The sequence below is a fragment of the Linepithema humile genome, chromosome 4, assembly GCF_040581485.1.
Source record: "Linepithema humile isolate Giens D197 chromosome 4, Lhum_UNIL_v1.0, whole genome shotgun sequence".
Taxonomy (NCBI): domain Eukaryota; kingdom Metazoa; phylum Arthropoda; class Insecta; order Hymenoptera; family Formicidae; genus Linepithema; species Linepithema humile.
Genome location: NC_090131.1, coordinates 8,986,311 through 9,002,541, shown reverse-complemented (window position 1 = coordinate 9,002,541; position 16,231 = coordinate 8,986,311). Strand labels below are relative to the sequence as shown.

Below are 16,231 nucleotides of genomic sequence, written 5' to 3'. Positions count from 1 at the left end.
CCTTGATCGGAGCAAATTATGCTTTCGGTGCGGGAAGCCTGGGCATAGGGCGGGGAGCTGCACCAGGCGGGTGAGCTGCCCCGCCTGTAAGATAAAAAGGGTGGATTACCACCACCGAATAGAGGGTTCCTCATGCCCTCCGAGTTTCCCCGAGATTCCCCCGAGACTACTCGGAGGCGGAGGTGCGGAGAGGCAGTGTAAGAGGGCTGCGGGAAGCGGGAGTGGAGTGGTTTCGGCCATCCCTTCCGCTCCTCTCAATAAGGGTGGGATGACGATTGGGGGGGAGAGCGTAAGGGGCCGCGTTTCGGCGGCCGCGCCTCCCTCTGCCTCCGCCTCGCTCCTGTGGTCGAGCTGTGGGGAGAGAGAGGGAGGGAGACGGGGAGATTGGGCCTGAGGGCGTCCTCCCTGTCTCCCCGAAATCCCTACAGGAAAGGGGAGTGGAGGAGATCCTTGCGGTTGCAAGTCCTCCGCCCCAAAAACATAGGAGGAGGGTCCGCAGGGACTCGAAGGGGAGGGGAGATTCCCCTATTAAAGGAAAGACCCCCCCTAAACCCCTTGGGGAGAAAATTGGGAGTGGCCCTATCCCGGCGCTGCCTGACGCTGGAGGGCCCTCCCAAAAAGTACGAACGGTGAGGCGGAGAGGGTCCTCTTCTCCCCTGTGTGACGGATCCAATGCCCTCTCCTGGTACTCCTGAAATGAGGGAGTGGATGAAGAGGACACAGGAGAGATTGCGGGCGGCAATGGCGGCTATGCCGGATGCCCGCGATGGGTGTGGCCCCACAGGTGGGGGTATCCTCGATGAGGAAAGGCGGGATCTGCCGCTTTCTCTTGGTACCCTAAAACGGGTGAAGAGTAGGAGGGCGGCGTAAAGAACGGGGAAAGACTGTGGGCCTTTCCTTGAAGACTCGGAGGAGGAGGGTTGGAGTAAAGTTTCATCCCTGTCCCCACCTCCGGTTAAAGGGGGGCTCCCTCCTTTGGTGGCGCTGGAGCTCTTACGCCTCTGAGCGGGGGCCTTGGTGCTGCCGGGGGAGGGGAGACCAAGATAAGAAGAAGGTCGCTGGCTGGGTTAATGCCAGTGCCCGGGCTGACCAGCTGGCTGCGCTTCAGCAGCTGGCCGAGGGTGGGTGGCCTGGGGCAAGGAGGGTAGTGGTGCGTATGTAGCACCCCCACGCAACCTCCAAAGACCGACCCTCACTGCTCCTCAAATCTCGGGTATACCGGGACCGAGGAGCGGCAAGAGGGAGGGAGGATCCCCTGCGGGCGGGTCATCGAGTGACACCCACTTTTCCGGCCACAGGTGGGATCACCGGGCTTCTGCCCGGAGTAGAGGAGCGATTGAGGGTGGGGGGAGAACATAGTTCTCCCCATCTTTTATGACGCACCGGGAAACCGGCATCCGGGGGGGGGGGGATGGCTGGAAGTAATACGAATGCGGTTCCCGGCTAACGACAGAGGGCTGCAAAGTAACGAGGATGGAGTTTAGTGGGTAGGCGCCTGGGGACATATATGGTGTCGCAAACCACATCCCCAGGCGAATCCCACACTACCCTCTGGCAGTGGGTTTCTTATTCTTAGAAATCCACATTGCACGCCAAAGGGTGTCTTTAGAAGATTCTTCACCTCCGGAAGGGAGGGGGCTATCGCCCCCGCACCAAAAAGAAAAAAAAAAGATCGTTAAGTGTGTTTATCAACAAACTCGAAAATACGAAATGACATACATTTCGTTAGTATTATTTGAGCAGGGATTACAACTACTTGTCATAATAAGGAAAATGGGATTCACAAACACTGAGAAAGCAGATATAATTATAATTTACGGTGAATGTCATAAAAATGCAGCGCAGGCAAGCATTTTGTATGTAAGAAAATATTCTGAACAGAAACATCCTTCGTGTCGTATATTCGAAAATCTTTTTAAACATCTTCAGGGAACAAAAAATTTTCAATCGCATAAACGTGTCCATACAAAGCTAGTAACAAGTGAAACGGACGAAATTGCAATCTTAGCGTCCATAGCTGTAAATCCGCATATTAGTTCGCGTAACATCTCACGAGTCACTGGTATCAGCCAATTAATATAGCAAAGATCACAAAGATCACAATCGTACGGAGTTCTCTGAATGGGCATTACAACAAAATAATTATTTTTGGGAGAACTGTTTGTTTATCGATAAAGCTACATTTACAAATCATGGACAAGTGAATTTACGACATGCATTTCTAGGCTGCACATAATTTGCATTGACTTTGTCAAGCGTGAAGCATTAATGTATAATGTGACATTATCGGTGATCATTTTATTGGACCCTTTTTCATAGAGGGATGATTAAATGGACAAAAATGTGCTGATTTTTTGTTGATTAATTTGCCTATTCTATTAAAAAATGTACCATTAGCATCCCGATGAATTATATTCTATCAGCATGACGGTTGTCCTGTACATAATGCAAGAATAAGCAGAGCGGTACTAACATTTTCGAGGGTCGCTGGATTGGGCGAAATGGCCCTGTAAACTGACCCACCCGCTCACCAGATTTAACTCCACTGGATTTTTTTTGTGTGGAAAATTAAAAAAAAAAGTCTACAGACAAATACTCATATCCCAAGAGGATATGCGGCAACGTATCATTGCCGTATGTAACCGCATAACTTCTGAGACACTACAAGCAGTACGCCATTTATTACAACATCGATTTGTAAAATGTATCACTAAAAATGATGAACACTTTGAGCACTTGTTATGGCAATAATAAATTTATATCGAGAACTAACGATAGAAGATAAATTTGTTCAGTTTGTTAATTATATCTCAACGTAGGCTATCATTCCATAAAGTGTTTGAAACATTAAAACTTTGTTCATTAGTATCTTAATAAATTTGAGTAAATGTTGAATGTAGGCCACATGTACTCTAATACTTTACCCAGAATTCGATTCTTTTTCGAACGTGGAATAAAAAGTTGAACATTCCATTTAAAAAATCAAAGATGACCTTGATATCTTTATAAAAAAAGCAAGGTAGCAAAAAAGCGATTAATACATCATATGTCCCTTTTGATACGATGCAACTTTTGTATGAAAACATTTTATATACAATAATTTTATATACATTTTATATACAATTTTATATACAATTGATTTTAGAGCTATTTAAGATGGTAAAATTAGAAGATTCTCTGTATAATATAAAACTTTTGAGACGAGAGAAAATATTGTCCGATTTTACTCTAATTTTACATATAGTTGCCTCTCATGTGCGATAAACTACGTGCAAAATTTGAGTAAAATCGAACATCTTCTTTCTCCTCAGTAATATATTGTTGCGCCCGTACTATTTCGCCGCTGATGCTGTGTGTGTTACAGCTGACGGACCGATCGATAATATCGATCGGTCATTGGAGAGTTGAAGCCATATGGCATTTATTAATAATCTTTCTTATATTCGTTGTCAAGACAACGAATATTGATTAACAGTTTAAAGGGTCTCTATGACAGTTATAAACAAACTGTCATATGTCAGATCTGAGATAGCTGTCTGCTCGGGCGGACTTATACGACAGTTCCGGTCTTTAAATCTTATTTTCGGTTATTTATTGTATGAGTTACTGTTGAGTTACTGTTCTTATTAAAGTGTTCTCTGTTTATTCAAAGTGTTGTGTTGTGTTGCTTGATTTCGTGAGTTTCGTTGTCGTGCGTGAAATACCGGTTCGCGGACGCAACAATATGTATATACAGGGTGTCCCACTTTTACTTTCACACCGTAATAATTTGAAAACATAGCGTTTTGGTAAAAAATGTTTCAAATAAAAGTTGTAGGATTTGGGAGGGGGGGGGGAAGACAGAGATATTAGTTTCACCTTGGGTGGAGATGTTTTGGAGATTTGAAGGTTATCTTCGTTTTTTTTAAATGGAATTATCTTAATTTTTTATATAAATCGATTCCTAGCAATATTTGTCGTAAAAAGTTATAAGGGTAAGATGGCCAAAAATTGAATAGTTTACGAGATATTTTATACTTTAATTTGACATAATTTTACATAATGTTTAAAAAAAATATGATATGATATCATTTTAGTTATATATGAAAGACAACTTTTCCCCGAGATACAAAACGATATTTCAAAATTCACTTTTTTCGTTCCACCCTAATATACATATATACACATATATTAAATATCACTTTATTGTGTACAATAGTATTCCGACAAGCAGGTATACGCGATTTTTTAAATCTTTTTTTTAAAGTGATTTTTTAATAGATATTGATAACTAACACGAAATATAAAACAAAATATAATCTTACCAAACGTCGGTTTTTGCAGTGAATAGGCCGTCCATGAAACTCTCAGGTGGCATCCACTTTACGGGCATTATTGTTTTCGTACCTTTCTTATAATAATCACTTCGATAAATGTCCTTAGCCATACCGAAATCAGCAATCTTAACGATACGTCCTGGAGCTCTGGTAGTTAACAAACAATTTCTAGCAGCAATGTCTCGATGTATAAAATGCGCATCCTCCATATATTTACAACCTTTCGCGACGTCATAGGCACACATAATGAGATCCAACATCGTTAAGGACGTAGTAGGATGATCCTGCAAAATCAAAAATACATTTATACATACTTTCTAAAAATTTCGATCTAGCTCTGATTTCGGTGAAAAAGGGAAAGGTCTCGAGCGGTCGAAAATTATAAGTTTTATTAACATATGAGTCCTTGAAATATACACCACTGTTCAAAAGTTTAGAAGCACTTGGAATTTCTTGGTAACTTTGACATTTCTTTCGACTACTGTTTATTTTTTATTCTCAAACTTTTTCAATGCTTTTCTATTAATCAAATGTATGACTCATTGAACAATCGTAGTTAAAAGAGCCGCAAAAGAGTTATTAAGACTACTGAAAAGTCATTACGCTTTTTCATCTAAAACAGAGATGGGAATTAGTTGCAACTTCCGGCTCGATTTTCTGATTGATGCCTACTGCCCCCTCCTTGCCGCTCGCATGCTAGCAACCAGTCGCCAAACGCGCTAACAACGCGCGTAACTTAGACGCGCAATACTCAATCTCAGGAACGTCCATATCACAAATGCAGTGAGATCATAAATATAAGACAATAGATTTCCACATCATCTTAGATACTATTATTGACGCGTTCTTCAACAATAGTGTTTCACAGGTGATATGGAAATCAATTGTCCCATGTTTATTATCTTACTACATTTGTGATATGGACATTCCTGAGGCTGAGTATTGCGCACCTTAATAATAATAATAATAATATTATAACGGGGGAGCGTTCCTCTTTCGAAGCACCGCCCGCGGCACCCAGACATTGTCCATTGTGCCTCCCCTCATAAACTTACTCATGAGAGACCTGTTTTTCTCCAAAAGAGAATCAGATCCCTCACCGGCAGCTTCCTGATCTGCTCGGGCTCAAGTAGTGCTGAGCCCAGCATCTTGTGTCTCAACCCTGCCTGTGCAGGACAGTCGCTGAGCACATGAAGGCTTGTTTCCTCGTCGTCTCCACATGCCCTGCACTTGGATGTATCGCTACGCCCAAGCTTGTACATGTGGTAGTTTAAGGTGCCATGACCCGTCAGTATGTGTACTGCTGTCCTGGCATCTCTCCTACTCAGAGCCCTTATGCTCCAAGTCAGTTCCCTATTAGGAGTATCTTCCATCAGAGCTCTAGCCTGTCTGCATTTGGACTCAGATTCCACTCTCCAGTGTCTTAGATGTTCTCTACGGAGCCATTCTTTGATCCTCCCCTTTCCTAAACAAAAGGGGATTCCCAGAGCCGGCCCCGGTCTTACCATCGTTACTTCTGAACCCGCTTTTGCCAGCTGGTCCGCACATTCATTACCCTGGATGCCCAAGTAACCCGGCACCCAGGTAACGGTGACTTCTCTCTCTCTCGCCAGTTTGTTCAGAACGCACCTGCACTCCCGAACCAACCGCGACGTTATTGTCGGAGCCCCCAGCGCCTTGATGGCTGCCTGGCTGTCCGTACAAATCCTGATGTGCCCCCCCGCCTCTACTCTACTCCGCACGGTCTGAGCACAGCTTAGGATAGCCACAATCTCCGCTTGGAATACCGTGGCATAACTGTCGAGAGAAATGCACTCCTTCCATCCCTCTCGACTGCCAAAGAAGCCGGCCCCGGAGCCCGTGTCCGTCTTGGAGCCGTCCGTATACCAGACATCTCCTCCACGCACTCGAGCCCCTAAGTTTCCACCTTCCTTTTCCCACTCCTCCGGCCTCGGTATATGCACTTTGAAGCGCCTATCAGAAGCCCGAATAATAGGTATTCTGTCCTGTCGCATCTCGAATATCGGATCCAGCAGAACGTCTTCCGGCAGTCTCGTATGCCGGGCTCCCTTTTTCTATTTTAGTTCGCATCTCAGACGGTATGCCGCCATTGCTGCAGCAGCCACCACCACCTGATGAAATGGTTCGATGCTGAACATTACGCCCATCGCTGCTACTGGTGTCGTAACCATAGCACCCAGGGCCCCTCTCAAAATCAGAGCCCTGACATGCTCCAGCGCAACTTTGGCTGTTTTCTTTTGCACCCTAGTCCACCATACTACGGCTGCGTATGTGAGTCTGGGGCGAAGTATGGCTGTGTAGATCTAGTGTATCATACTCGGTTTCAAGCCCCAAGTCTGGCCAAAGGTCCTTCTACACATCCAAAAATACTGGCACAAGCTTTTATTGCGCACCTTAGTTACGCGCGTTGTTAGCGCGAGTTTGACGACTAGTTACTAGCATGCGAGCGGCAAGGAGGGGGCAGGAGGCGTCAATCAGAAAATCGAGCTGAAAGTTGCAACTAATTCTCATCTCTGATTTAAAACAATAAAATTTTTTGATCAACGACCGGGGATCAAAAGTAATGCATTTTAATAGTTTCAAAAAGAGCTTTCAAAAATGTCTTACAAACTAGCCCATTATCTTAAGAGATTTGTGGAAAAAATTTATGATATCAGAAACGTATCTAACTATTTTGGACTACTATATGTATACATGATTCTTTTATTTATTATAGCATATTTTAGTTTTAATATTACTTCCAACAAAATTCCAAGTGCTTCCAAATTTTTAACGGTAATGTATATGTATAAATTGTAAATTTGATTGCTCTTCTCTCCTAGAATCACACTTTCCTTCATTTTAAATTGCATTCTTGCTATCACCTTTTTTAATTAATAATATTATATAATCTTTTTATATTACTTACTTTTGTAGGCCTTTCGTCATGTAGGAACTGCTTGAGATCGCCTCCAGCCAATAACTCAAGGATAATAAACCATGGATGTTTGTCGAAGGAGACACCGATGAACTGTACTATATTAGGATGATTAAATTTACTCATTAGCACTGCTTCACATATGAAATCATGTTCTGCCTGTGGTGTCTTTAAAGGTAGCATCTTTACGGCGACAGGATATTCCTCGCTGCTGTATTTATACATGCCTTGGTAAACTCGGCCAAAAGCTCCTTCACCGACACTTCTACATTAAAAAATAATCAATAATTCTTATTTTAGTTAATACAATTTATATCAATAGTTTTTATTTTATTTTATATTGAAATTTAGACAAAGACAACACCTCATCAAATACAAATATTTGAAAAGTTGAATTTAACTTGTAAAATTCCTTAATATTTCATCTAATTAATATATTAATTAGACTTGATTTGATTGCCTGTTATATTTATACTAACTCTCCTATAGTAATACATTCGCGGGATATTTGCGGCAAGTCTTTGATGGGGTCGGGATTGCCAGTAAAGCCGTAATTGGGATTGCATTCAGTTCTCATTGTATTTGACACAGCGCGCAATGCAGTTAACGGCAACTCTGTACCGTTGCCAAACATTATTTGGCGACGTTGCAAAAGCGCTTTCTGTTTTTGGTACCGCTTATCTGTTAAAAAATGTAGGATAAGTCATCATTTCATAACAAATATATATAAAAATATAATAATTAATAAAAAATTTTAATGGAAAATACTAGTCCAGTAATTAAATAATAAAACTAATTTAATTTTTATAATTATTATAGGTTTTTAATAAAATTGATTTTAGTATACAGAGTGTTCCCGGGTTAAATGGCCAAACTTGAAATACGTATTTAGGACCTCAAAACAAAAAAACATTTTCTTTGGAAGAATGCTCGCAAACGCTTCGTTCAAGAGATATTGACTTCTTAAGTCACAGAACTCTTAGGAATGTATAATGTCGAAATGTCGCTTTTTGCTTTGTTTTGAAGATCCTAAATCATTGATAGGCTTATGTTCGCACTGTAAACAAAGCTCCTTTCATTCGTACAAAATAATAACCAATAATAAAAACCAATCGCAAAACACTCTCCTACGTGTCATATCAGCCGGTAATAAATGCTGGACACGTTGAAGATGGTATGGATAACGTCCATCAGCTGAAAGTGTCTTCCATATAATTGTAGATGAAATTCCTAATTCACAACCAGATCTTCGGACACTTGTTGATGAGTTTTGGTCAAAATGCTGCAATATGATGGCTGTTCTTCTTTCATTCTGCAGCGGGGCACCATATTAAATGACCCAGTTTCTTCCAAACGTTGAAATGTTGATGAAAATAAACAAACTTATTTGGCAATCTTCTGTTCAGAAATCGCGCGGCATATTCACGACGAGCGGCGTTAGCATTTCCGTCACAAAATCCATATAAATAAACCATTTAGGCATATTTACTATTAGAATACATACGAGGCATAATTGCATTGATTTAATACAAGTTTACCCTACGAAAGCATTCAATGGACTAAAAATTATTTTGTACGAATGAAAGGAGCTTTGTTTACAGTGCGAACATAAGCCTATCAATGATTTAGGATCTTCAAAACAAAGCAAAAAGCGACATTTCGACATTATACATTCCTAAGAGTTCTGTCACTTTAAAAGTCAATATCTCTTGAACGAAGCGTTTGCGAGCATTCTTCCAAAGGAAATTTTTCTTTGTTTTGAGGTCCTAAATACGTATTTCAAGTTTGGCTATTTAACCCGAAAACACTCTGTATAATACAAGGCGCTTTATTTAAAAAATGCTCTAAATAAATATCTCGAAAATTAAAGAAAACACAAAAAGTGTTTTAGACAAACGTTATAAGATTTTGAGGAGGAAAAAAGATGATAATTTTTATTTGACCTTGAAAAATCTCAATAGCATAAAAATTTTAAATGTAAAATATTATTTTCTGACTTTATAATTTTATCGTATTGAATACTCTTCTATCTTGTTCACAACAACTGACTCTTGCACTCTAAGTCTATTACCGGACAATTGTCAAACTATGATTCACAAGATCTACACTTTTAGTTTCACATTAAGACTACTTTTATTATTAATGATACAAACTTATCTTTTATAATAATTTGTATTGCGAGCATTTGTATTTACACTGAAGATGGCTTGATATTCAAGCCAAAACGTATGTTCTGATTTGTATTGAAATATATGTTTTTCTGCACGTACATCTAGCAGCGGCTCTTGCTGCCCTTTTTTATATATTGATTTTTTAAATGTAAATCTCTATTTTTTATTGCATATTTTTTTAGCTGGCGTCGAGACGTTTTCAAAACACTATATAGGAATATGTTACCTCTGGTTAAACTATTCCGAAAAACCTTTCTATTTTATTATGATTATTACTTTGTGTAAAATATACAACATCTCATAAAGTATTCAATTTTCTTTGATCCTATACAGCAGTGCTCAGAATTAGATGCACATTTCGAGCCGATTCCCGAGACGACGTCTTCTATCCTCCCACTACCGCTCGAGGCTCGACGGCCGAGCCGCCAATAGCGCGTCTAATGTTCTAACTCAGGAGCGTCCCTATATAAATATTAATAACGATTTCGTGAAAGGTACAATCCTAGCCTATTTCTTATAGGGACGCTCCTGAGCCAAAACATTAGCGGCTCGGCCGTCGAGCCTCGAACGGTAGTGGGGGGATAAAAGGCGTCGTCTCGGGAATCGGCTCGAAATGTGCATCTAATTCCGAGCACTGCTATACAGGATAGTTCATTTTAAATGACCCATTAAAATTTCTCGAAAACCAAGACATTTATTAAAAAATTCGTATAAAAGTTTTGTAGTTTCGAGGGGGACATAAGATGGTGCCATTAGTTTAAATTTTAATAGTCGTTTAAATTTTACCTTTAATTTCTTAAATAAATATCTCCATTTTTCATTGCATAATCTTGTAACTGAGATCAAGGCGTTTTCGAAACGCTGGTTACTCTTTTATGATGGTAACTTCCTGACAATGAGTTATGAGTCCTCAAAGTTTAAGTACCGTCGGCATTAGCATTAACCAATTACCCCTAGGCGACGGCGTCCACAGCCCGCGCACTTGCAAAAAAAATCCGATTAGGAACGCAAAATATATACAGGGTGTCCCATTTTAAAAACCCTACGTGAATAACTTTTTAGAGAGACATTTTCAAGAAAAATGATTTAGACCAAAGTTGTTGGGTTTGGAGGGGGACATCCGATGATGACATTGGTTTAACCGAGGGTGTACATGCCAAGGTCATATGAAGGTCCACTTTGTTTTTTTAAATAGAACATCCTATTTTTGATTCCAAAATCTAATAACTGGTGTCAAGAGCTTTTCAAAACACTATAATAAAGTTATTTTTCATTAAATACTTTTCGAGTTATGAGGCTTGAAAGTTACAGCATTTTGACATAAAATACAAAATATCTTGTAAAACATTCAATTTTCGGGAATCTTACCTTAATACTTTTATGCACAAAATAATGAGACGAATCAATTGGTATAAAGAAAACACATAGTTGCTTTCAAGAAAAAATATGTAATTTGCAACATGCAATTGCATACTTTTTTTTAAAACCAATGTGTTTTCTTTATACCAATTCATTTGTCTCATTATTTTGTGCATAGAAGTATTAAGGTAACATTCTCAAAAACTGAATGTTTTACAAGATGTTTTATATTTTATGTCAAAATACTGTTTACAAGCCTCATAACTCGAAAAGTACTTAATGAAAAATAACTTCATTATAGTGTTTTGAAAAGCTCTTGACACCAGCTATTAGATTTTGAAATCAAAAATAGGATGTTCTATTTAAAAAAACAAAGTGGACCTCCATATGACCTTGGCATGTACACCCTAGGTTAAACCAATGTCATCATCGGATGTCCCCCTCCAAACCCAACAACTTTGGTCTAAATCATTTTTCTTGAAAATGTCTTTCTGAAAAGTTATTCACGTGGGGTTTTTTAAATGGGACACCCTGTATACTCTGTTCAGTAAGAGAAAGACCCTCAGAGTGAGCGAAAACTCGTCCGTTTCGCGCAGGTCTCCCCTCACGGGACGTTTAGAAAACCTCCTACTCCACAGGACTGTAACTGCTTGTGCAATACAATGCCGCATTGCCAATGCCAATGCTCTCCCCACTTTGGCCGTAATGCTTCTCCTATGTGCGGATCGAGGGCCTTTCTCTCACTGAACAGAGTTCTCTCTTAGGGCCTATCCAGACAAACTTACATAGTCGCATAAACATATGCATAAGGAAATTGATTGGTCCATTTTCTTATGCATTTGCTTATGGACCAATCAATTTCCTTATGCATATGTTTATGCGATTATGCAAGTTTGTCTGGATAGGCCCTTAACCAGCTTCGATACGCACCTGATCCTTGTTATCTAATGTCATATCGCGCTCGCTTTCTGTTATTTAGATCTCTTAATCTACAAACTATGCCTGATTACTCAGCAAATGAAATTGTTAATATTTTGATCATTCTTGATGAAGTTGGAAAAAGTTATCGTCAAGCGGCTATAATGTACAGATTTCCGTACGTGATTTCTGAACAGATGTAATTTATTTACTCATAAAACAATTAAAAGAAATGAAATTTGTTAGCGGTAAAAAATTGTGAAACAACAACGACAATACAAAAATCTGCAAAATGTTCATGATCCAAAAATTATTACTTTACGAGGGATGGTTGAACTAAATCCTTACATCAATACACGTGAAATTCTTCGACAATCAGGTATTCCTAGATCTACCGTAATAAGAATTTTGAATAATAAAATTTTCATCCGTATTATATTTGTTTAACTCAAGATTTGTTAAGTAATGACATGCAAAACAGAGTACAACAGATGGACTGTAACAGATTACGGATAAATCCAACCTTTTTTCAAAATATTTTTTTTAATAACGAATTAACTTTTCATAATACTGATCAACTAAATAGACATTGTTAAGAATAATTTATTGTACGCTAATGTTCCGATAGTTGTCGCTGTATCTAATATACGATCTTATTTTATTTTATCTTGTTACCACGATACCATAAAATGTTTGGTAGTTATTGATTTTCTGTTAGTTGGTTGTGTTACGTTCTGAACAGAATCTCCACGATTCTTTTCTTTTTGAATAAGGTACAACAATACCAGACCTAGTAAACACGGAACCAACAAAATTTTTAAAGAATATTTTAACGTCGGAGCTGCTTTTCTCATGAGACATCACGAGCTCGAGTTTTCTCACAGAGAAAAGTAGCAAGTGGCATCGGTATTTTAAACAATCTTGGCTACTCAGTGTGCCTATCGGCGCCAAGAAAGTCGTAAAAGTCGAAACTCTGCTGTAGCTGGAGTCTTCAGCCGACTCCAGATGTTTAAAAGTAAGAGATAAAACTGGCACCAGCTAGCCCATACCCATGGATTCCAACTACGGGAACCCTATCTAATAGATAGAGTTGTACTAGATAACAATCGGGCAATGACCGCAGTCGAACGCCGAAAAAGCGTAACACTTAACACGGCGCACGTGTTCAGTAGGTCTAGAAAACCGAGATGCATTAGCTATACTCTCCACGCAACTCCAGGGACACGCGACAGTCATAAACTGTCAAATTTATTAGATCAGTGACCCAAGACTCTATGAACTTGTATACACCAATTTTCAATCCTCCAACCTGAAAGCCTGAAATCAGAGCAAGCACTTCTATAGACCACCCATCATTTTATTTTATGGTCTAAAGTGTATGCCCATCTAGATCTTAAGGCACCTAGATGCACCCCACCGATGTTAATCAACACCAACTGGATTACGCCACATCAAAAACCTCCCTCCATCATATATTGACTCAAAGCGACGCTACTCCTTATTCGTTAGGGCCCCTTTTTCCTATCCCCATCACAAGTAATATAATTATCTAAACACTAATCCTATTAGTTGAAAGTAACGCCTTCTTCCCCCGCATTAAAATTTTCTCGTAAAACTAATTCCTATTCGACCCCCGCCTCAAAAATCTAAGATTTTCCAAATGGATTCACTCCAAGAAAAGGGTATAAAAACCCGTGTTCTGGTCGCTCCAACACATTCATTTTCTAACAGTTTTCACCACCTTTCATCACCATTTTTAACCACCGCTTTCTCGGGAGATCTTCTTGAGTTAAACCCGCGAATCGGAGGATAGTCTCCTTTTAGAATAAAACCTAGTCGCAAGTCGTTCCGTGAAGTAAAACTTAGCCGTGACCGAGTGATGCATCTCCAAAAGAGGGTCCATCGCTTAAACAATACCATCCCTCAGCAGGGCGGCTACTTTACGAATCATCTGAGAGCTACTCGAGTTTAACTTTTAATTGCAACGACTACCCTTCTCCCTCCGTAACAAATAAATTTCATTCCTTCTTTCTTTTATTATTTTATCTGTTCTTTCTTCCTCTGCCTTTCACTTTTACCTTTAATTATTATTATTTGCCCTGTCCTCAGTCTTCTCAATTTTCCGCCATTAACGTTTTTATGCTCACATTCTCCTATTTTCGTTATTAGTGAGAATTGAAAATTTGGTGCAACCCGTCTTCTGGGATCGTCGAGGCCGATCTCGAGTGAATTTCCCTGTTTACGCATTATCTTTGGCCGCTCTTCTCTCTCCATACCTTAAGTACGCGGCGAGGGTTTCCGCAAGACCCATTAGAAGAAGACAGACTCAGTAGCCTCGAATCTCGCATACGACACAAACAGTACACACACAGACAAATCCACCGCACACATTACAACCGATTCCTCAGAAACCTCCTCATCCTCTCTCAGTATTCGATCTCCAACTATTTTCTCCTTCTGAGTCTATCTTTCCAATTCTTGAAGAGATCCTAGAATTCAGACCACCTACACCTGGCCATTTTTATCCTTCTGCTGTAGAGGCTTTACTAGAGAAGTTCCCAGATGACAATCCTGATTTTGACAACATATCAGTCGATTCCGAGAAGCCACCACAGTTGAATACATCGAGCCACTTTCCTATCTTCCTCACCCCATATTCACCCCATATTTTTGATTTCCTAAATTTAGTGTATCATTCCTCAGGAGTGAGGAATGATACTTACACACTCACTATTGTAAATACATATACACACATATTACATTAGTCTGTGAACTATGTTAAGATACCAACTAATCTTAGAGATTTATAAATTATTACTATTACGCTAATAATAATTTTTCTTTTATTTGTACTGAAACCAAAGCCTATGATTAAATGTTAATCTATTATTAATCAAAATTTTACTTTTATTTATTTAACAAGACCCTGCTCGTTTGTTCCTCACTTTCCTCTCAAATTTTGCACAAAGATTTCGTCTCGGGTAAAAGGGATTGAATTCCTTGACCCAAAAAGGAACCTACGAACGGTTGACTTGTCGACGGAATAACGACTCTTCCGGTCGCTGACCCATCGTTAGTCCTAACAATCCGTTCGGCTCGTGCAATCAGACCCGCTTACATTGATCGCCGAGGAATTCTTCTATCAGGACGTAACAGTTGGTTGCACACCGTTGTTTGTAACTTAATACTCTCATTCCGTTTATTAATAAATTGTGTTCAATTTATTTAGTATTAACGAGAGTGGTTATTTAGTTTGAGTTTCCGTTTTGCCTAACAATCTCTAAAACAGATTATGGGCCCAGGACACACGAGTGCCGCGACACGTGATTATTATTAAATAAAAAAGAAATTTGATTCGCCCAGAATAGGCGTGTAACGCGATACGTGATTTAATAAAAACTGTAATAGTTAATATATTTTCCTTATTAAAGAAAATATCCGATTAAATCATGTCTGAATCAATGCACTTACGGAACTTAATAAAGTTTGGTGGAAATAATTTCCAATTATAAAAGTTTCAAATAAAATCAGTGCTTGAAGCAAACAAGTTACTGGGCATTGTTGAAGAAACAGAAGCTCGTCCTGAAGAAGATATTAATGAGAGAATTAAGGATTTATGGATAACAAAAAATGCAAAGACAATGTATACAATTTCATTATTATTAGAATATTCACAATTAGAACACTTAATTACATGCGAAACAGCGGCAGAAATGTGGAAAAAATTGTACAATATACATGAACAGAAAAGTCAAACAAATAAATTGCATCTAATGTGTAAGTTTCATGATTATAGAATGTCACAATCAGATTTGATAGCTCAACATATTGCAAAAGTTGAAAACATGGTTAGACAATTTAAAGATGTTGGAGAAGAAATTTCTCAAATAACTATGTCAAAAATATTAGGAAGTCTTCCATAGAAATATGCAGCCTTCATCACAGCATGGGATAATGTTGATCAACAATACCAAACAAATGAAAGATTATCTCAACGCTTGTTAAAAAAAGAAGGAAGAATAACAACAAATCAAGAGTCAACTGAGGCATTAGCAACAGCAAATATTAATAAGGTTAAGAAATACTCGAAGAGATTTATTGAAGAAGAATCAAGATAATAATGATAATGAGAATAAGAAAGAAAAAAATATGACTAATGTACAATGTCATTACTGCAAGAAATTTAGACACATTAATTGTCGAAATCCTGATGAAAAAATTTCTCTGAATTTCTTTAAAAATTTATCTGGAAAAGTCTAAAAATGATTCTAAAAATGTCCGTAATTTCGGACACGTTGCAGAGTTTTTCAGACAATTTTACAGTGTAATTTCAGAGACTTTCTGATAAACTCAGCGATTTTCAAAGATTTTTATAGAATTTGTTACAGTATATTCAAAAACTTTCAGACACTTGGAAATAATTTTTACACAAATTGCTGAAAGGCTCTGCCCATATAGCACAGAAAAGTTGTAGACATATTACAGAATAATTTCATTAAAACATTGTAATTAAATAATAAAAATTAAAT

General features: G+C 38.8%; 1 protein-coding gene across 9 annotated transcripts in view; it reads right to left on the bottom strand.

Moving 5' to 3' along the window:
• The window catches only part of Alk (Anaplastic lymphoma kinase), a 233,657-nt gene that overhangs the window by 81,455 nt on the left and 135,971 nt on the right, over nt 1-16,231 (bottom strand). For all 9 annotated transcript variants that reach the window (XR_010889918.1, XR_010889915.1, XR_010889917.1 and 6 more), the window contains 3 exons: nt 7,734-7,935; nt 7,246-7,519; nt 4,305-4,600 (listed from right to left, as the gene is read on the bottom strand). Coding sequence is in view for 5 of the 9 variants with exons in the window: in XM_067353965.1 (XP_067210066.1) it covers nt 4,305-4,600; nt 7,246-7,519; nt 7,734-7,935 (772 nt within the window). In the remaining 4 variants the exon portion in view is untranslated. The remainder of the gene's footprint in view (nt 1-4,304; nt 4,601-7,245; nt 7,520-7,733; nt 7,936-16,231) is intronic.